Source organism: Borostomias antarcticus (genome assembly GCF_949987555.1).
Source record: "Borostomias antarcticus genome assembly, chromosome: 23".
NCBI classification, from domain to species: Eukaryota; Metazoa; Chordata; class Actinopteri; order Stomiiformes; family Stomiidae; genus Borostomias; species Borostomias antarcticus.
This window is the reverse complement of record NC_140256.1, coordinates 14,399,065-14,420,810: the sequence shown is the minus strand read 5'-3', so window position 1 is coordinate 14,420,810 and position 21,746 is coordinate 14,399,065. Positions and strand designations below refer to the sequence as shown.

Sequence of the window (21,746 nt, the reverse complement as noted above, 5' to 3'; positions counted from 1 at the left end):
CAATGCACCCCATGACATCATTTTCCACCTTATTGGATTTCCCGCCATTTTGGATTTTATGAAAAACACTTAAATTGTATCTCCTCCTAGGAATTTCGAGCAATCTGCACGAAACTCGGTATACACATTCTCTAGACCAATGTCCACAAAAGTTGTACAGGGATTTTGCATTCTCTAAAGCGTTCGTCCGCTACAGCCAATCGAATTGGCGTCCAAGCCGCCAAACAGGAAGTGTGGTCAGATCTCAGTAACGTTTTGATGTATCATAACCACATTAGGCACACTCATCGGGGACAGTATCGTGACCCCTGTCACCAAGTCTATGTCGACACCTTAAACTCTCTAGCGCCACCAACCTGTCAAAGTTGGAAATGCGTTTATTCTGTACCGTATTCCCGGTTTTCAAAACTGCGGTAGGGATTTGATTGGTGTGTTTCGCTTCTTGTCTTTAATGAGCTGGTCGTGCGTACATTGCTGCTTGCCGCTATATTTATTATTATTCTCCATCTCCCTCTGAAGTCTGACAAAAAATGGACAAGAAATCACCAAACTTTGCACATAGCTTCAGTCCTATACCCAAAGTCCTCAACCTGCATTGTACGTCAATAAACCTGAAGGTGGCGCTACAGCAAATCATAACAAATCAGCCATAGGTGCCATCACTGTAAAACCACCATGTGAACGTAGTGCCAAGTGAGCCAAAACTTTCATATGCTCTGACCTTGCAGGAATTTTGAAGTCCATCACTCTGACTTTTTCATAAACTGTAAAACCTATCAAACCTACCTCCTCCCACATTTTTTGTTCAATTGACACCAAAATTGATATACTGCATCTTCAGACTGTCCTTACCAAATGATCCTCACAGATTTTTGAAATATGAAAAATTGAGCCCACAGCGCATCAAAATATTTTACTGTTAACAGTTCTGTATACAGTTCCTACGAATTCTCGCCAAATCAATGTCTGATCATCCTCATAAAAAGTGACATCGACAACATATCCAAGATGTAGTGTGATTTTTTTCAGAATTTTATGTAAAAATATATATATATATATTTTTTTTTACAATATTCTGAATTATACCTTAAAACGGTCAATGAAAAAAGAACATATCTAAACCTAGCTCCTCCCACATTTTTTTCAATTGCCACCAAAATGCACACACTGCATCATCAGACAGCCCACACCAAACGATCCTGACAGATTTTTGAAATATCAAAAACTGAGCGCATGATGCATCAATATTTTATTATTAGCAATACTGTACATTTACTACTTTACAATTTCTCACTTAATAAATGTCCAGTGTTCATGAAAAATCAGGGCAAAATTGTCATGACATGGTAGATGTAGTGTCATGTTTTTCAGAATTTTATCTCAAAAAATGAATTTTTGAAAATATGTTTAATTCTGTCCTCTGAAACCAACACTTCATACTGGGAAAACTACACTACCCACAATCCAACGCAAGCTCCACCAATCGGAGACATCGCTGTTGGCAACCCTACCCAGCCCCCGCAGAGGATTACAATAGCTGAATCCCAATCTGAGTGCGCAAACCACCCTTGCGGCCCCTCGCACTTGCGGCCTGAGCACTTAAATGACGTCAGCTGGAAGGGCCAGAGAGTGCAGGGCCGTGAATTAAATGGGACAGCACTTCCAGCTGCGCGCCAACGATTCCAAAGCCAGTTTAGCTCAATGCCCCTCCCACTTTGTTTTCATTGGCTGCTGCGTCCCTCCGAGGCAGAGGCTGCTCTGACGCGCTCCTCAGCTCTCTGCTCGGCTCTGCAAATTGACCGACTGACTTCTGTTTTAATTTAAAAATGATGTTGGGTGGGATATGCTTGCAGCATGTGGATTTCAAGATCAATGTTGTGTTATCGGCAAATGTCATAATTTATGTGTGATGCACTCGGATCATGACTCGGATGTACTCAAGCACTGTGTCACATGAGACGTGGTGGACTGTGGGTATTTTCTGCTCCTAAGTCCGCGAAATTGCGGACTTTCGGTAAGTGCGGTTAAAGTGCGCAAAATGGCGGCAGTGGCGCACTTGTGGACCTAGCAATTCCGTTTTGGGACCCTGAGCCCTTGTGGACTTAGTGGAAACGCGCATGTAAGGCCACAAGGCCGCGAGTGCTCTGCACTTTCACCTAATGCGCGATTTGGGATTCAGCTAATGACTAAATTCATTGGCCACTGACTGAACACACAGCTGCTGAAGTTAATGTTCAATTATGAAGAAAAGCAAACAAAACCTGTAAAAATGAATAAACACATCTCATCCCACATTTTTCAATCAATTAACACCAAACTTGCTACACTGGATATTCAGACTGTCATTCACAAACTAATTGACCAGATTGTTGAATTATCAAAATTGAGCTTACAATGCATTAAATGTTTTACAATACACAGTACTGTCAACAGCTTTCTCTTTCCTTTGTTGTATATTATGAGACTCTGATCACTTCAGCCACTCATCCACATTTTGAAGGGCATACCATCAATATATGATGCAACTTCTATTGTTATATCCTTTGTTTCAGTGTGTATACTTTAATCAACAAACATATTTTCATGTGGGCTTTTACATACACCACACGTTCAGTGTTTTATGATGAAAGATTAGTCAATTTGTGAAGCCAAACATGAGTTGTTGCTAATTAGCTCAGTGAGATAGAGGATGTTGCTTGGTGTCAGAGGTTACAAGTTCAATCCTCAACTGATGCAAAATGAACATTGGAATGTCAACTTTCTTGTTGTCTTCCTATTCTCTCGCTTATTGCTCCTAAACTTGTCTGAAATTGCCTTGCCCCGGCTAATCGCTGCGTAGCAGCTTTAATTATTTATTTATTTATTTTACAGGGAATGGCTATAACTTAGACTTGTCTTCAAACTCTGAACATTATATAATATGTTGGGTTATTTCTGCTGCTCTTTCTAATACTGACTACACAACACTTTTTTTTTCAAATTCATCATTTTGATAAACTGAATTAGTTTGTGCAATGTATTCAAGGTGAAATTTCTTTTCAAAACATTAATTGACCGACTGGTGGTGCAACATCAGAGTTGCCAATGGCAACATCACTGTTCTGCATCGATAGAACATTCTCTATTCAGCTGGCACACTGCATTATCTAGCACTTGCAATAATCCTTGGAAGGTAGGCTATGAATCATTCTTCTCTATGGACAGTACAAACCGACGTTATACAACCTGAGGTCTGTTGAGAACCAGTCTGTCATCTCAGTCTGTTCTGCTTAGCAACTGTCCTTCCAGTGTTGAATCAGAGGGTCCTTTCAGGAGAAGCCTGGCGAGGATCTGAGAGCTGACATTTGAGAGTCTGATAGATCATAGTAGATCCTGCTCTTGTCAATAGCTCTTCTGTAGGGCAGCAGGTCCTTGACAGCAAACATATCCCTCTGGCCTGTCCATACCGTCAGGCTGTACCTGCCAGAGTGAAAACAACAGTGGAGATAGCATCATATCAGTCAGGTGGATATAGCAAAAAACATTCAGCAGGTAAATTGGAAAATAAGGTGTGTGTGTGTGTCTTTCCGTCAAAGATGGCACAAACATGTGTCATGTTTTATACATAAATGTTGGTCATTTACACTGTAGGAACTGAACCAGACTTCCAAAACTGCTTTGAGCAGTGAAGCCTCCAGTATATCAGGCCTGTATTCCTACACACAACCTGGTGCCAAAACACGGTTCTCCTAGGAAGACATCTTGTTCAAATATGCAAGGCATTGAGGGAGACGTTAACTTGCAGAATCAATTTAAGGGAACAGTGAAGTGGGCAGCAGATGGATGAGGAGCTCTGCGCCTCAGGGATTAAGTAGGACTTGAGTAGCTGCCCTAGGGAATATTTACTCAAAGGTTATCAAAGTGAGGTCCATCTGACTAGAGACTAATACTTACTTAGGCTGTAGTCACATTAAGCACTTTTTGTTCCTCCATAATGGTCAAAATTTTATTAATTTCAATTTGAGGTGCCCCTAGGGCAGCACAAAACACTACTCTGCAGCGTTTTTGCAAAGACGGACAGCTTTTCATTTCAGCCGCTTCCCTTCTATATCAATATCAATTCCAGAATCCAGAAACCATAGGGGTCTGGGTGGGGTCCACCTAACTGGGACGGCCATAGGGGTCTGGGTAGGGTCCACCTAACTGGGACGGCCATAGGGGTCTGGGTAGGGTCCACCTACTGTAACTGGAACAGCCATAGGGGTCTGGGTAGGGTCCAACTAACTGGAACGGCCATAGGGACCTGTTTGGTAAAATTGCCAAAGGGTGGTTGTGGTCTGAAATCATCTCTGAGTGTGACCCCGGCCTCAGAGTGGTATCTAAGTGTGAAAGCCATACCTGTCTGACTGCTGTAGAAGCCAGTACAGCTGGGGGAAAGATTGGCCCAGGAGGGCAGCTCGAACTGGGAAGGTGACCGGTTGCTTCAAGGTCCGACACACTTCCTCCATTTTGCGCACCATCTCCCAGCTATAGCCTTGGGTAGAAAATAAATATAGGGGAGATGGACAGACTTGCATTTGAGCAGGGTTATGTTCTACATGGAACAGTGTGGCAAACTATTCTGTAGTGACACATTTGTGTTCAAATTTGGTTTAAGCCTACTAGCATGCAACCTTTAATGATGGCCAAAAGGTGTTCAGTTATGTCCATGACAACTAACCTCACCTGGGTTATCTGTATCTGCCAGCCAGCCTGTTGTCCAGCCTAGTGAGAGTACGTCATCATGTGAAGCTGAGCCCACAGCATCCAAGAAGGTTTGAGGGTGGAGGGGAGTGGCCTCTCCCCCCGGGCCCGGCAGGATATCTGCATTGAGCCACACGGGACGGCCCAGCTGGGCCCGGACTTCCTCCAACACTGCCATGGAAGGAGCCACCACTGGGAGGCTTAGTTAGAAATAACCTTTAGGTGTTTCATCAGCTGACTGAATAGCTGGTCACTGTAGGCTACCATTTGATTTGCAAAGATGTGTCTGAAGCTACCTTTTGAAGTCTAGTTTTATCCCCTTGTCTGACGCCAGGACCTCCTTCAGCCATTCATACAGTGTGATGTCACTGTCGGTCTCTGGGGGGTGAGCCATGATTGGCTCCTCAGGGTCGTGTCCCCTCATAAGTATGTCTGCCTCAATCATGTGGGTGGAGCCTATGGAAAACGTTGAACAGAGAAATATGATGAGCAAGCAGAAGCACTGCTGTTACCTACAAACAGACCAAGCGCAGTGAATGGTGTAAAAAAAAAAAATATATATTTTATTGAAGAATAAATATTCTTCAGCCCACTGTCACTATAGCATTGTTACCATTAAAGTGAACAACAAGAAATAGAAATACAAGTATTGGTTTCAGTGTTGATTCATCTAGTATAAATTCATGCCACTTTATCACAGGACAATTCCTTGATTCCATCGTTATTCAATGAACACCAGGCCTGTAATCAACTGAGGGAACGCTAACACTGAGACCTGATTTAAATACATTATCATCAGGTGTCCATTCCAGACCATATCTATCACCTGTCAGTGCCTCAGCAGTTTTGGACTTGTTGTTGGCAGCGTGGAACCACTCGATATCAGCTGCATCCTTCACGTGTATTTTCTGTAGGCTGAGAAAGTACTCCAGCGTCTGGTCACCCATCGAGGCTGTAGACAGTGAAACATGTTCTGGCTTCCTTTTGTGTGCTTAATGTAATCAATTAGCTGAGCTGTAGATTTCACTGAACAAAGACTGATTCAAACTCAAATCGTAAAATAATGTTATCTAGCATAATCATACTACTGATAGTAGTTCAAGACATCTCGAGTAGCACAGTAGCTTGCTAAACCTAGGCTAATGTTATTAGCTAGCTAGCTGACTGCTATAGCTTACCTTTTGTGGAAATGGTAGGCTTTGATCTAAAATTCCTAACAAGACATAATAAAACTCCCCCGGCCAAGATAACAGCAATAATACGAAAACGAAAGAAACGAGTTATGCCTAAACTAGACATATAAAACAAACGCGTTGACTGGCAGACTTCCTGAACATGTGAGCGCGTGGCTTTGTGGGATTAGTAGTTCAGAACCCGCGACTGGGTATAGCTATGGGGTTAGATCTGTTTTAAAACCTGTCAATATACACCACGTTTCAGAAATGTTTTTTCACAAATACATTTGTGTGATTCACAAATAAATTCTTGTTTCACAAATGTATTTTTGTGGTTCACAAATATATTTCAAACTCACAAACATGGGCACTGCTTGTATTTACTTGCACCCTAGACACGAACCACAAATCTATTATGATACTTCAGAAAAAATCGGAAAAAATCTACCCTGCCTCATCTCCAGCCAATCAGATTACAAGGCAGCTCCAACCAATGAGTGTGCACGTTTTTTTTGGTTCCGTCACTCAGCTTCGGTTTCTTATTTTGTTAGGGGATTAATTGAAGTCCAGACCTTGTCTTTTTTGTTGCCCTTTTGTATGAAGTAGGCTACAGGAGATTTTGATCACACCATATAGGTTCCCAATACAATTAAAATAAATAATGGGAGTCAAATGTATCTTCTACAACTACGGTAGATGCTCAATTCACCTTCATATGGGCACCTTAGCCCAAGTATGGCTGATGTGATGTCAATGCACTCTGAATTTTAGACTTGTAAACACAATGTCCCCTAAATTCTCAGCTGATACATTCATACTCATTCTAGGGGTGTTAGAAGCATTTTACTGTGAGGAACACCATGCTTGTGGTCTCACCTGTGCTGTTGTCCTCCAGGGTTGCAGAGTGCAGTTGAGGAATGGATGGTGTGTTGACTTGTTCAGACTAAGATTTGCAGGTGTTACTGGAGAACCTACCATGATATGAGTGCTACCCAGCAAAAATGCATTTATATTTTACTGCATAAACAAGCACTGTTATAAAAGTGTCCTCTTTTTTTTTTTTTCTTTCTTTTTTTTTTTTTTTACCACAGCGCAGCAGGCTAGCCATGGTCACTTAGTCAAGTAATTGACTGGGGGGAAGGGTACTTGTCTGTCTTACTGCAAGTTGAATTATTCTTAGTTGACAGCCCAATTCAGCAGGTTGTGTGCACCCCATAAGTGATGGGGTACAACAAGAGGGTATGAAAGGACATACAGTACATAAGTGTCCATTTTCACCAGCTGCTTATTACAAAGTAACCTTCGGAAGACTCATCCTAGACTAACCCTTTAATTACTCCACTTTATAGAACTGAAAGGTGTACCCTATGGCATCTATGACAATGGATTCATTGTTACCCACAGGAGACAGTGAGGGCATAAATAGGCACTTTTACCATTGAGAAACAGAACAGGAACTTGGTACGCATTTTATTTCATTCATATCTTTTCTGTTCAATGTCCCAGTGTCTGTTCAGTTCTGAGACTTGCTGCCTTCTACCTCCAGCTTCATCTTTACTCGCCCTGTCACCTGGGGTCTACTGGGTTCCGTGGTGCCTGGTGACAAGACATTGAGCAAGGTTGGTGGGTAAGGAGGTCAAGGCATCTACTGAAGCAAATGGCAGTCGAGATGATGTAGCTGTATTTATGTACAGACATGTAAGAAGGCTAAAGGCTAACAGAACATTGGTGTGTGTGCGCGTGTACTGACCTTTGCGCTTGCAGATGTCGGTGATGATGTGCCGCTTGTCACTGCCCCCTCTTTGGTGCTGATGTTCTGACCCACCCAAGTTGTCTCTAAGTAGATACTCCTTCTGGAGCAGATTTAATCCGATCAACTTCATATTCGGTCAGCTTCATCTTAAGACCTTTGTGATCAAAAGTTATAAAGAAAATTTAGTTTTCACTAAACACCCTTGCCGTTGCGCCCCGCCAAATTTGGACATTTCGCCATAAAACAGGAAGTACTCATAACTCCTCCATACATTATCCAATTTGTCCATTATTTCTCACGCTTCATGAAAGTTCTGTCCTGAACACATCTATGTGTCAGTATTGCGTCATACTTATAGCACCACCTACTGGTGAAACAGGAAGTACTCATAACTCCTACATACGTTATCCGATTTACTCCAAATTGCTCATGCTTGATGAAGGTCGCATCTTGAACACATCTGTAATTCAGTACCGCGTCATATCTACAGCGCCACCTACTGTACTAGTGAAACAGGAAGTCCTCATAACTCCTACATACGTTATCCGATTTACTCCAAATTGCTCAAGGTTGATGAAGGTCGCATCCTGAACACATCTGTGTCAGCATTGAGTCATACTTATAGTGCCACCTACTGCTTACAGGAAGTCCTCATAACTCCTACATACTTTATCCGATTTACACCAAATTGCTCACGCTTGATAAAGGTCGCGTCCTGAACACATCTGTAGGTCAGTATTGAGTCTTACTTATAGCGCTGCCTACAGGTCAAGCAGTAAGTCATCATAACTCCTACATACATTGTCCGATTTATACAACATTTCTCACGCTTCATCAAGGTACTGTCCTGAACACATCCAAGTGTCTTTATTGAGTCACGCTTAGAGTGCCACCTACTGGTGACAGGAAGTTTCTCTCAATACTGGACGCCGAAATAGCACACCCTTTAACGGCGCCGCACCCCGACACGTGTGGGGTGCGAGGGCCCGCTTACTGCTGCTCGCAGCCCTAGTAATCCTTACAATTTCAATAGTGCCTCGCACCGCCAGTGCTCAGGCCCTAATTGGGGGCCAAGCAGCACAGCTGCTGCAGCACCCATTGTGTTTGTACATTTTCTTCTTTCTTTCCTCTTTCTTTCTTTCTTCTGCCATGGAGTCTATGGCAGCCTATAGAACCGTATGGTCAAAAGTTGGCATACTCATTCGGGACAGTGCCTTGACCCTCCTCACCAAGTTTCATGTCCACACCTCACCCTCTCTAGCGCCACCAACGTGTCAAAGTTGGAGGTGCATATATGCATGCAGCTTTTCTTCAACAAGTCCAAATTTCAAACTTCAGGTGTCCTTCAATAGGCTCTGTGCACCAGCTCCACTACTTCCTGAAAGTCATTTGGCATCTTTATTTCCTGTCCTATATGATTGGATTAAGTGATTAATCAGGTGTGCGGCAGACCCAGCGCACACCTGATTAATCACTTAATCCAATCATATAGGACAGGAAATAAAGATGCCAAGTGACTTTCAGGAAGTAGTGGAGCTGGTGCACAGAGCCTATTCCTTGGCTCAAGCCGGATTCAATGCACTCTATGATGTCATTGTGGCCATCTTGGATTCTCCGCCATTTTGAATGATGTGCAAAACCCTTAAAATGTATCTCCGGAACTTTCACCACTCTGCACGAAACTCGGCGGATGTCATCTATAGACCAATGTCTACAAAAGATTTACAGGGATTTTTGATTATCCATTGCGTTCGCTCGTGACAGCCAATCAAAATCGGCAGAAAAGCTGCAAAACAGGAACTTGGTTCATATCTCAGTAATAGGCTTGTCACGGTACTCGGTACTTCGGTTCTAATTCGGTACTTACATTGCTGCGGTACTGACGGTACCCGTTTTTCCATGGTACCGAAGGTACCGTGTTTTCTATTTAATTTGCCGCTTGTCTTCTTCTACGCTGCTGCGTGCTTCCGTCCAATCACAGCGCACCACCCATGACAGCAGTGTAGAAGAAGAAAAGCGTTTGCCAGTGATTCATTTTGTGAAAATATTAGCCGGTTTTTGAGCGTAAGATTGAACATGTTTATTACCAGCGCATTTCTTTCAAAACCATGCGTTTTTGAAGACGCAACCCTCCTGCTTCTGTGAGTAGTCTACCTTTGAAATTTCTCTGCGATACTTTATCGAGTAGTTTTGATCCCAGAACCAGGCGGAGTGACCATTGAACCTGATTTCGCTAATGGGGTATAAGGGACTGCTAGTCCGTCAGGTTAGCAGTCGTGTGAGGCCGAACTTGTGATATTCCCACTATTTCTTTCTTTCTTTCTTATTCTAGTTCTCCCCAGTTATTGTCTCCTTAACGACTTCTTCATACTTTGTGCTAGAAACTTAATTCAAACTTTAAAATGTTCATGATTTTAAGCTCTTTAACATGTGCTGGGTTCTGGTAGTACATTTGTCATTGAGCAGATGCTTTTATTTCATTTCAAACCTTTATTTAAACTTGGAAGCCCAACTGAAGTAGACCCTCATTTTCCGTGGGGCCGAGTGCACAACACACACAACAGAAAGACAATATCAAAATAGACATATATACAATATAATACATATATATAATATAACCGGTCCTCCGCGGCGGCTACCACGAGCTGGCCACACGGGTGTGGGAAAGACTTTAGCTCTCATCCGCTGCCCACGAGTGTTGAGTATTAGACCAGCGTACTTTTCTTGTTTAATGGAGCTGAATTATTTTCATAGTTTGCACTGGTTGAAGTTTGGAGTGGTTATAAAGTTTGCAGTGTTCATAAGTGTGCAGTCATAGGCGATTTTACCCTCTGAGAGTAGGGGGGGCAACATTCTGCCGTCCCGTCCCATCTATTTAAAAAGAATGCCAGTTGTGAACAGTATCCTAATAAGAAAACCATATGACAATTCAATATTCACAGCGCATCAAATTTCATCTAGACACCACAAGCATGTCAATATGACTTTATGACCGAGCACTAGGCCATACCCAACATCACAACATCAAACTGCAACTGCCTGCTGGTGCTAGCTTCCTCGCCGATGGTGATGTTGCTAGTGCTAGTGCTAGCTTCGATAGCCTCTGGAGCACTTCTGCATTCGATTGCACCTGCTGCTGTGTCATTTCGAGTGGTAGCTTCTTCATTAGCATTGCCAGTTTTATTTTTTTTATGAAGAAGTGGTCAATTGTTTTTATAGCTCTTTTCGCCATTGTGAGCAGGTTGGCTAGTTGTAGCTTGTTGAGCACTGAGCAGTAGGCCTACAGTCAGATCTCATTTTTTGCGGTAACAGATCAAACCGGAAATAGTTGAGGTCGACGGACGAGTTGTGCCATTGGTGGATTATGAATATATATATTTTTTAAAGGTAGCCTAGTTTAAGTAATAAATACACTTAAAATGAATGATGACCTAACACAAACTGGTACAAACCACAATTATGTATTTAATAATTGTGTTAATTAGTAAAAGAAAAAAGAAAAGTTTTTGTTTGCTCAAATTCTTTAAAAAACAAACAAACAGAGTTGGGCTGGCCACTCAGGGGGGGCAGTGTAGTTGCAGTCCGACAAGCATATCTCTAAAGCCTTCAAAACATCAGTCGTATTCGCTTAATCTTTCGCGTGGTCAGCTTGGCCCCCACAACGCTGCTTGCAGCTTTAATAAGGATTATTATTCTCCCTTCTACCTTCTCCTACCTTCTTCTCCCCAAACAAATGCCTTTTTGGCAGCCTAAATATTGATGAAAACGCATGAAACTTTGCAGATACGTCAGTCCCGGTGAAAAATTAGATATTTCTCGCCCCCTGGAAAATCCTCAATACTCCTACATACATTATCCGATTTGCACCAAATTGCTGACGCTTCATGAAGGTCGCATTCTGAACACATCTATGCGTCGGTATTGAGTCATACTTACAGCGCCACCTACTGGTGAAACAGGAAGTACTCATATCTCCTACATACCTTATCCGATTTACTCCAAATTGCTCATGCTTGAAGAAGGTCGCATCTTGAACACATCTGTAAGTCAGTATTGCGTCATACCTACAGCGCCACCTACTGGCGAAACAGGAAGTTCTCATAACTCCTACATACGTTATCCGATTTACTCCAAATTGCTCACGCTTGATGAAGGTCGCATCCTGAACACATCTGTGCGTCAGCATTGAGTCATACTTATAGCGCCACCTACTGCTTACAGGAAGTCCTCATAACTCCTACATACATTATCCAATTTACACCAAATTGCTCACGCTTGATGAAGGTCGCGTCCTGAACACATCTGTAGGTCAGTATTGAGTCATACTTATAGCGCCGCCTACAGGTCAAGCAGGAAGTCATCATAACTCCTACATACATTGTCCGATTTACACAACATTTTTCACGCTTCATCAAGGTACCGTCCTGAACACATCTATGAGTCAGTATTGAGTCACGCTTAGAGCGCCACCTACTGGTGACAGGAAGTTTCTCTCAGTACTGGACACCGAAATAGCACACCATTTAACGGCGCCACACCCCGATACGCGTGGGGTGCGAGGGCCCGCTCACTGCTGCTCGCAGCCCTAGTAATCCTTACAATTTCAATAGGGCCTCGCACCGCCAGTGCTTGGGCCCTAATAATAATAATCCTTCCAATTTCAATAGGGCCTCGCACCGCACCGCCAGTGCTCGGGCCCTAATTAAGGATGAATATCATTGATATTCCCACATATTTCCCATATCTCGACATGGGAAGGTCACAGAGACATGGGGTTTGAACTGGCATAAAGCTCTCGACCTAACGAATGCAGCAATAACAAACATGTCCTGCTTACACACGCAGGCACATGCACAGAGCCACAACATGCATTCAATGGTGGAGGTCTATGCTCACCAAGCACCATTTCTAGTTACTATTATACTACTACTACTTTCATTCTCTACTTTGTGCTGTGTGGCCTTTTCCAATAGGTCTCTAATTAACAAATCCTCTATACATCCTCTCCACCGCCATCATCAGCTACCCCTCTCTCTGTGAGTGAATCCCCCACAGTGAGGCACTGTATCTGAGCTAATACGGCTTCTGTCTTGGCCTCTTGAACCTTGGTGAGCTGGAGGTCTGGGTCTTTGGATTCAGATGTTGCAGCCTGACACTGGAATTTTGCTGCCCCCTTCTGGACATGGCTGGAATGATCTAGACAGTTATGTCCTTTGTCCTGCATCTCCAGCCTGTCTGTCTGCAGCATGTCTGTCTGCAGCCGTCTCTCCAGCTCCTCCGCACTGCGGGCTAGCATGAGGCTAACCTTCCTCTGGTGGGCCAGGGCCACCTCTTTATCATTCAACTACAGGGAAAGAGAGGTTAGGAGACAAAGAGGTGTCAGAGGCAAATCCAGCCAATAAGAAATACAGATACTAAAAGTATTCTTTAAATTAAAAATAATTTTCCCAATATGGCCTGATAATCTGATATTAGGCAACCAACCAGATCCAGGAGCCTATGCAGAGTCTCTGTGGGGTCGTCCAACATCTTGACCTCTGTGTTGGAGGGCAGCATCGCTCTTAGTCTCTGGGCCACACTGACTGAGCTCCTCTTATCACCTGGAAGAAACAAACGCAGGAAACACATAACCTTACTGAGTACAGGCAAGTAAACACATAACCTTACTGAGTACAGGCAAGTAAACACATAACCTTACTGAGTACAGGCAAGTAAACATAATAAATGCTCTCTCCTGTATAGTATTGTACATAACGTTAACAATGGATATGCAGAGAAATTATGTAAAAACATGGAAGTTAGACCACACCTCCTTCAGTCTTGTGTGGGTGGGAAAGATGCCCGTCAGTCGCTGCCAGAAGAAGGAAGTGGTCACTCCTCCTCCTAAGCTGCTGTTCAAAGGCGATTCGAAACGCGTCTGCCACCATCCATGCTTCCTCCTTTCTCCTCCGCTGGACCTCTAGCTGCACGCACACACACACACACACACACACACACACGCACACATACACACACACACACGGATATATAAACTCATTGAATGGGATCTAGGATATTGATAGTCGAACACCGATCAAGAGAGAACATGGAGGTTTGGGGGGCGCTAGTCTCAACGCCAGACACGTGAGTTCTTTTGCTGATACGCTAACTACATTACTGCATGATGCAGATCTTTCTATGGGTCCGGGACACTTCATGCAAAAATCTGGTGTTCAAATCCTGGCAATTCATTGGTACTGTAGCGCCGGAAACATGGCAACATTAATCAGTAATGGCTTTCGCGATCAGGCGGTCCCACCTAGAGATATGCCCCGCCCATCTAACCTGGCATCTCTCATTTGCTGCTACGACCTGTCACTCTTTCAATTTTGACCCGCCGATACGCCCTCAGAACACCAGCTTGGTCGGCGAAGTGGCACAGACTCTATTATGTAGCATGCGGAGCGCAGCGACTGAGTCTGGAGAGGGACTAGGGGGGCGCTGGGTCTCTACCTCCTGTCTGAGGACTAGGGGGGCGCTGGGTCTCTACCTCCTGTCTGAGGACTAGAGGGGCGCTGGTTCTGAGGACTAGGGGGGCGCTGGGTCTCTACCTCCTGTCTGAGGACTAGAGGGGCGCTGGTTCTGAGGACTAGGGGGGCGCTGGGTCTCTACCTCCTGTCTGAGCTGGAGGACTAGGGGGGCGCTGGTTCTGAGGACTAGGGGGGCGCTGGGTCTCTACCTCCTGTCGGAGCTGGAGGAGGTGCTTCCGGCTGGCTGCAGCGCTCCTGGCACATGGGCAGGCCTCTCTCTGGCCGGGACACTGACAGGCTCCCAACACGGCCAGCTAGGGCGCACACCAGCGCAGGAGACAAGGAGAAAAGAAGAACAACAGAGACGGTAAAATACTGGACATAGAGTATGTGGCACAAACGATTAACAGATAGTTTGTAAATTGCTAAAATAAATAAATAAAGGTCAGTAATTATTCTGAAGCATTTGTTTAATATTTTATATTTAAGCAATTGACCACGAGAGGCAGTGGGTTACACAGGATAACAACGCCCCGTAGCTGAGGTAAAATCCCCTGTAACCCACTGCCTCTCGTGGTCAATTGCTTTTCGACAACGGTTACTACATATATATATTCACAAAAAACACTCAGTAGTAACATTCAATCATTTATTTACCGATCATTCTTATCATTGTAGTATTTACAAAATCTTCTGCGATAGGCTATAGTTCTGAATTAAATGGTTGCCAGGCAACAGCAGGCTATCTCGCCTATTTGGGTTGGCCTTGTTCGCATAAACCATAAGGCATAATTCGGGTGGTTCACATTTACGTGAATATTTCCAGCTATGGTGCAGTTATTAAAACAGTTCTCCAGAGCACTCGTTTTTGCTGGTAGGGGTGTGGAAGTGTTGGAGTCGGACTGATGAGTGCGTTTTTGTAAGAGGATACGAAAAAGGCGAGGTTGCCGCCTACCGCTTGATCTCATCAATAGCCTCGTCAATGAGATTGACGGCACATTAATACTAATTGTTATGCGGTCGCAGCCGTGGTAAAATACTTTAGCCCACGGCTGCGACCGCATAACAATTAGTATTAATGCGACGTCAATCTCATTGACGAGGCTATTGATGCTAGCCAATCAGAATCAAGTATCCAAACTCTCCATTGTAGAATTACTAATACTTTACTGATCATCTATAACTGTTTATAAGCCACTTGCTAATAGTTAGGTACCATCTATGATTAAACAGTGTTATGACTTTCTTGCCCAGGGCAATTCCTATGTGATATGCCATGTAATTACAGCTAATAATAAACATTCGCTCTACTCTGATCATGTAGTCTCTTTTCCTCACCTCCAGGACTGTTCCCTCTCTCGCCAGGCTGCCGGGGAGCTTGGTCCCCTGAAAGGCTCTCTGCTCCTTGACACTCAGCATGGCCAGGAGCTCCAGACACTGCTGACTCAGAGCTACACACACACACACGCATGGGTACACGCATACACAGGTACACACACACACGCACGCACAAACACACACGCATGGGTACACGCATGCACGGATACACACACACGCACGCACGCACGCACACACACACACGCATGGGTACACGCTTGCATGGGTACACACACGCGCACACACACACACACAACATCAAAATTGACATTCTCAACATTCCTTGTTGTGGGGCTGGTTGATGAGGTCATGAACAGTAGCACTTACCAGCGTTCTCTGACCTCAGGTCTTGCAGCTCTGTGACCCTCTCCTCCAGGCTGTCACTCAGGGCCTTGTTCTCGCTGCAAACCCTGCCCACACACACAAACAACATACTGATACTAACACCAGTCAAAACCAACAATTACATATGAACAGACGAATCAAACCGATAAACCAGATCACACCAAAACCCTGACTCTCAAACAGGAAACATTCTACAGTATGCACGTGTATGTACATTCAACTTAATCAAGTAATCCAGAGATTTTCCAATAATAACAGCACACACACGAGCGCCCACGCGGATGCCATACGCACACGCACACACACACAAATAACTTACAAGGAGGACCCTCTCACCTGTCATACTTCTTCTCCCAGGACTGCTCAAAGTTCTTGAACTGCACCTGGTTGAAAGTGATCTCCCACTGCAGGGAATTCACTTCCTGTACGGGCGACAATAAACAATGAAAACATGACTTTGACTGACTGCCCACAGGAAACAGGTGAACATGTGATGGGATGCCCTGTATGTACATCTGCTGAATTTACACCATTGTTATTTCTATTTAATTCAATGATCACAGAAAGTAGGAGAGCTACAGTGTGTACTGGCCACTAGCCCCAGGCTGTGTATCAGCTCACCAGGTGACTGAATGTCAGGTACACTGTTAAAAGTCAACAGACCAAGCCTTTATTTGAGCTACCCTGTGGGTTTTTGTGTGTGGCTGTAACAGGGCTCTCAGCTAACATTTTTCACTAGGAGCACATGTGGAGCACAGAAAGAAATTTAGGAGCGCAAAGAACATTTTGAAATAACACATTTTTATTAGCAATACACACATTAGGCCTACTGCCAACAACAATCAACAATAATAACCTGCTCACCATAGGAGCTCTCATCCTCTCCTACTATACTATTCCCACACACTTCATCATGTGCATTGGTCCTAATGAAGACTATACTATTCACACACACTTCATCATATGCATTGGTCCTAAAGAAGACTATAGCCCAATCCCAATACCCCCCCTTAGCCCTAGCCCTTGGTGTGTCCCATTCCTTTACTAGCTTCTAGGACTAGGGAGCATATCGAGGGCTAGTGGACGTTCAAACAGCCCTCCAAAACCAGGGTTTTCAGATGCTGACTTGAAACTGAGGGATAGATGAAAATCCACACAATGCTTTGCTTTGAAATTGAGAGTTGCAACGATTTGACAAAACTTTTAAATATTTAGCATAGAACTATTTAGTCGCAGCACATACGTGTGTAAACTTCCGCAAACTAGGTAGCCTAGCAACATAAACAATAACAATAGCTACCGTAAGTAGTTCCGCTTCCTGAATCCCCTCTGCGGATTGATCTACACATCTACAACGGTCGCTTCAATACAAGTCAATGGATTTCATAAAATGATCAATAAAACCCTACAGGATTCGAATTTGATGTCAGAACACCAACGGACACCAATTACCCCTTCGGTGAGCTACTTGTCTTTGAAATCGAGAGTTTAACATGTTTTTGAATGATTTTTCAAGGTGCCCACCCACATCCATTGTATGACTTAAACGGTGGTAGAGCAATATCAGACTTTCTCAAAAGTGCTAGTTTTGTCAATGTTTTGATCTGAACCATTGTATATGATCATAAGTAACCTTAAAACAGGGCTAAACATGCATTTTCCCTTTAATACTCCTTTAACTGGTTCGGGAAACCCGGACAATATGTGTCTCAGTAATTACCCATTATATATAGACCCTTTTACTGTTGGTAAACAATTAAGTGTGCGGGCGCATTTTGGCAACCGGCGGGGGCAGGTGGGTAGCCAAGAGAGAGGTCCACAGCCCCCGACCCAACAGGACGCAAGGGGGCGGAGTCTTGCCACCAGGCCACTGTCCACGCCACAGACCCCACAACTCAGCCCCTGATTGGGCTAGAGACACACTTGTCTTCACCGGTGGGGGCAGGTGGGTAGCCCGGAGAGGGCTCCACTGCCCCCGACCAATATGACATGAGGGGTCGGCACCACACCATGGACCCCACAACTCAGCCCTTGAGTGGGCTAGAGACACAGGGTCTTCACTGGTGGGCGAAGGTGAGTGGCCCGGACGTGAGGGGGCGGAGTCTTGCCACCACACCACTGTCCACGCCACAGACCCCACAAATCAGCCCCTGAGAGGGCTAGAGAAACACAGTCTTCACCGGTGGGGGCAGGTGGGTAGCCCGGAGAGGGCTCCACTGCCCCCGACCTAATATGACGCGAGGGCCCGGAGAGAGGTACACTGTCCACGACCAGCTCTGACCTGAGGGGGCGGAGTCTCGCCATCACGCCACTATCCACGCCAAGGATCCCACAACTCAGCCCCTGAGTGGGCTAGAGACCCACGGTCTTCGCCAGTGGGTGCAAGGAGATTGCCCAGAAGTCACTGTACTGTGCTCAATCAGCTCAGACCCAAGCGGGCAGAGTCTCGCCACCACGCCACTATTCATGCCATGAACTCCACAATTCAGAGACACACAGTTTTCACCAGTGGGTGTATGGAGATTGCCCGGAAGTAACTGCACTACACCCGAAACGCTCTGATGCGAGGGAGCGGAGTCTCGCCACCACGCCACGGACCCCACGGCCAATGGGCCTAGGATATAGACAATTAACTACTGGTGGAATGGTGGTGGAGCATCCATCGGAGACCCGCTGTAGGTCTGCAAGCCTTGTGTTATCTGGGTTTATCCCTTACCTTTATCCAGAAACAGAAGTTGAACCAATTGCAGCAAAATAGCTAACTTACAGGAATCATCAGTGTAACTGCTTTAGCCACTGACCGCTACCATTAATGTTATGGGAGCTGCTGCTAGTTGTTGTGAGCTCATGAGCTAACTGGCTATCTCGCTCTTATTGTGCAGGATTAGCTTTGGAAGCATTGGAGCTGATAGGTCTTGTTGCCTGGACACATCTTAATTTATCAGACATAATTTCATGTAATTTAAATTCACAGCTATTTCAGTGGCATGACTAGCTTCCGTCCTACCAGTCCTGAACAGAAACAAGCCAGCCACGCACATACAGTAAGCCAGGCTGGACCTGGCCTGGTTAGCAACAGCCCTAAATAAACACAAACACACACAGTTTACCTTCTCTAAGGCCTTGGTCCTCTCCTCGCTCTTCTGAAGCAGGCTTTTGGTGTGCGCGGTCGCTTTGTCAAGGATAGCCTGGGAGAAACAGTGGCGTAGGTGTGTCAATAAACACATTTCTCTCTGAGAGAAATCTTTGGAGAAGTCTCCGACATGTATTCTTCGAATATAAAAGGGAAAAGATGCTCAAAAGTGAAAGGACAAGTTAAGTATATTACCTCTGCTATCGAGTCATAATAGAAAGTGTGTGGACAGTGCTCAAGGGAGAGTGTGTGGACAGCGTTCAGGGGAGAGTGTGTGGACAGCGTTCAGGGGAGAGTGTGTGGACAGCGTTCAGGGGAGAGTGTGTGGACAGCGTTCAGGGGAGAGTGTGTGGACAGCGTTCAGGGGAGAGTGTGTGGACAGCGTTCAGGGGAGAGTGTGTGGACAGACTAGGGGGAAAGTGTGTGTGCAGACTAGGGGTGCACGATATATCGGCAATCATATCAGTATCACCTATGATATATCGGTATCGGTCCGATGTGCAAAACAGGGCCAATGTGAACAGCTGATAATTATTTCTGTCTAGCTGCTGTCGTGTGTGGTTTTTGAAAGATTTATCAGCTTTTCCAAATGTTTTGGAAATAGAGACAGTGTTTACATGTGTTTTTCAGTATGTATTACATTTGAATATCATAGAAACTTTTTTATACAGAACATATCGACATCGGTAAATATGGGCTATCGGCCATAACAGCAATGTTAATATCTGTTATGGAAGTGAGTACTAGTGAGTGAGTACCTGTCCCTGGAGGATCTTCAGGGCTTCATGCTTTCCCTCCAGGTGTCGATGCTTGACCTCCAGCTCACAGCGCAGCAGCTCCACCTCCTAGACCACCAGCATGTGTGGGAGTGAGAAAGACGGCTCCGTCAACTCATTCACCAATGAGAGCAAAAGGTGTGTTCCTGCTGCAGTATCTCACTTTTCCCTGAACCATTATCATTAGATCAAGTGAACATCTCAACAAGAGTCCCAGACGATGGATAGTATAGTAAATTGCCAGTTTGGGAACCTTTAAATATCTAGCTGACTATCTAGGTGATTACAAGAATTCCAATGTACTGTACCTGTACCCGTACTTTTTACATATGGCAAAATAAACGTTCTATTCTATTCTTCCTCTTCATGTTCAATGATCTACAGTGGGTTTGCGTTCAGCTACTGGGAAAAGCTGCCAGTTCTGGACGTCCAGACATCTGCCTCACCTCAGACGCCCAAGGTCAAGGTCAAGGTCAACTTTATTTATAAAGCATGTTTAAAATCAACCGAAGTTGCACCAAAGTGCTGTACAATATATAAAATAAACTAAAACAAAAAACAGAATAAAGTGCACATAATCACAGAACAATAAAAGGACAGGACACAAAACCGGACAGGGGATGAAGGCTATCAGGCCTCAAAAGCCAGTGAAAACAAGTGCGTTTTAAGCTGAGACTTAAAGAGCCGTAGGTTCCTCACCTCAGACACGTCCTGCAGACGCTCCCTCAGCTCCTCGCTGGACAGGTCACTCAGGGACTCTGGGACAGAGGGACAGGAAATAAACAGCATATCTTAGTACATAAATTACATGGAAACTCTTGAGTGTCGTAACTGTCGTTTGTGAGTGTCTATGTGCGCGCATGTGTGCGTGCGTGTGAGTGAGTGAGTGTGTGTACATGTGTGTGTGTGTGTGTGGGCCTCTCCAGCGGGCATGCTGTGTGCTAGGTCAGGGTGAAGGTGACAGCTGTTTGGCCTTCTATCCTGGTTTCACCTGTCACACCAAAGTCAACAGAGAGAGCAAACTAAAAGTCGCTGGAAGAGGTCTCCATATTATACACTCACCAAAGGAGAGAAATTTGCCTTTCTTTAAAAATATATATTAAGCGTTAACTAGGCTAAAGGCTAAACTTAGTTTGTTGAACCAGGAAGTGGTCATTTGATTGTGCTGGTGAAACCAATTATGTATACTGTATTTTCAATCCATGATTATTAGAAAATGTCTATCTTACTAAGATTTATGCTTCAAATACGCGGGCCGCACCTACCCGTTTCTCTGACCCTCCAGCGCAGGGACATCTGCTCTCCCTCCAGCTCCTCTCTGAACGTGGAGTACAGGCTGCTGCAAGACGTCCAGGCGAAGGCTGAGTCGCCTCCCTCACTGCCCAACCTACGGAGCCCGTATTTGGGCAGCAGCTCGTCGCCATTCCCCCTGCCTAGGTGCTTCTTCCTGGTGGGGACAGTCCCTGGTCTACCCATCCCGTCTCCAAGGTCTCCCTCAGCCATGTCATCCTCGCCGGTGCCACCCCCATTGAGCTCAGGAGCTTGTTCCACCGGCCTCTGCATCCTGGTCCTAGACACAGCATAGACACGGAAACCGCGAGTCACAGTAGGCTAGTACACAGACAGCTGTATACAGGCCAGGGTAATGTCAAAAACATTGACAAGACTCTCGAGTAAAAAATGAATGAAAAGCATAACAAGGTACATCTATGCTCCCTCCCTCTTCTACAAAGTTGGCAGACTGTAGCCAGGAAACTCTAATACATACTACAGCAATACAAGTAATGCCAACCGCGCTTCTCGAATATATCCCTGTAGGAATCCACAAAAGTAGGCTACGATTATTCAGCATTATAGTGACTGAGACAGGTGCGCACCTACGCGCGTCAGGCTTTTAAACTACCGGAAAATTCGAGAAAACAAACCCGGTTTAGTTCAATCAAAAGACGACGCTAG

At 44.8% G+C, this 21,746-nt stretch overlaps 2 protein-coding genes across 3 annotated transcripts; both read right to left on the bottom strand.

Moving 5' to 3' along the window:
- Positions 1-999: 999 nt before the first annotated feature.
- fam151b (family with sequence similarity 151 member B) lies at positions 1,000-6,035 on the bottom strand. Of its 2 annotated transcripts, XR_014630991.1 has the most exons (7): positions 5,901-6,035; positions 5,549-5,674; positions 5,019-5,178; positions 4,705-4,922; positions 4,378-4,513; positions 2,047-3,459; positions 1,000-2,008 (listed from the first exon to the last, which is right to left on the bottom strand). XR_014630991.1 is itself a non-coding variant. In XM_084457020.1 (6 exons), exons 1-6 carry the CDS (start codon positions 6,019-6,021, stop codon positions 3,309-3,311), a joined length of 912 nt encoding a protein of 303 aa, XP_084313146.1. In that variant the 5' UTR covers positions 6,022-6,035; the 3' UTR covers positions 1,000-3,308. The 2 variants fall into 2 exon arrangements, 1 of the variants encoding a protein (XP_084313146.1); XM_084457020.1 differs by having other exon boundaries at positions 1,000-3,459.
- A 6,608-nt stretch (positions 6,036-12,643) lies between these two features.
- On the bottom strand, positions 12,644-21,353 carry ccdc125 (coiled-coil domain containing 125; the record flags this gene model as incomplete). Its single annotated transcript, XM_084456859.1, has 11 exons — positions 12,644-12,994; positions 13,135-13,250; positions 13,460-13,613; positions 14,369-14,473; positions 15,498-15,610; positions 15,864-15,946; positions 16,218-16,303; positions 18,992-19,069; positions 19,773-19,859; positions 20,490-20,548; positions 21,056-21,353. The coding sequence occupies 11 exons, from the start codon at positions 21,351-21,353 to the stop codon at positions 12,644-12,646; spliced, it is 1,530 nt and encodes a 509-aa protein (XP_084312985.1).
- Positions 21,354-21,746: the final 393 nt, after the last annotated feature.

What these genes read in the sequence shown, in the direction of transcription:
- fam151b (XM_084457020.1), bottom strand. Translation starts at nt 6,021, where the DNA reads ATGTCTAGTTTAGGCATAACTCGTTTCTTTCGTTTTCGTATTATTGCT. An exon ending in ATAAAACTAGACTTCAAAAG is followed by an intron (nt 4,923 to 5,018) that starts GTAGCTTCAGAC and finishes TTTCTAACTAAG; the next exon opens with CCTCCCAGTGGTGGCTCCTT. An exon ending in GGCAGATACAGATAACCCAG is followed by an intron (nt 4,514 to 4,704) that starts GTGAGGTTAGTT and finishes TTTCTACCCAAG; the next exon opens with GCTATAGCTGGGAGATGGTG.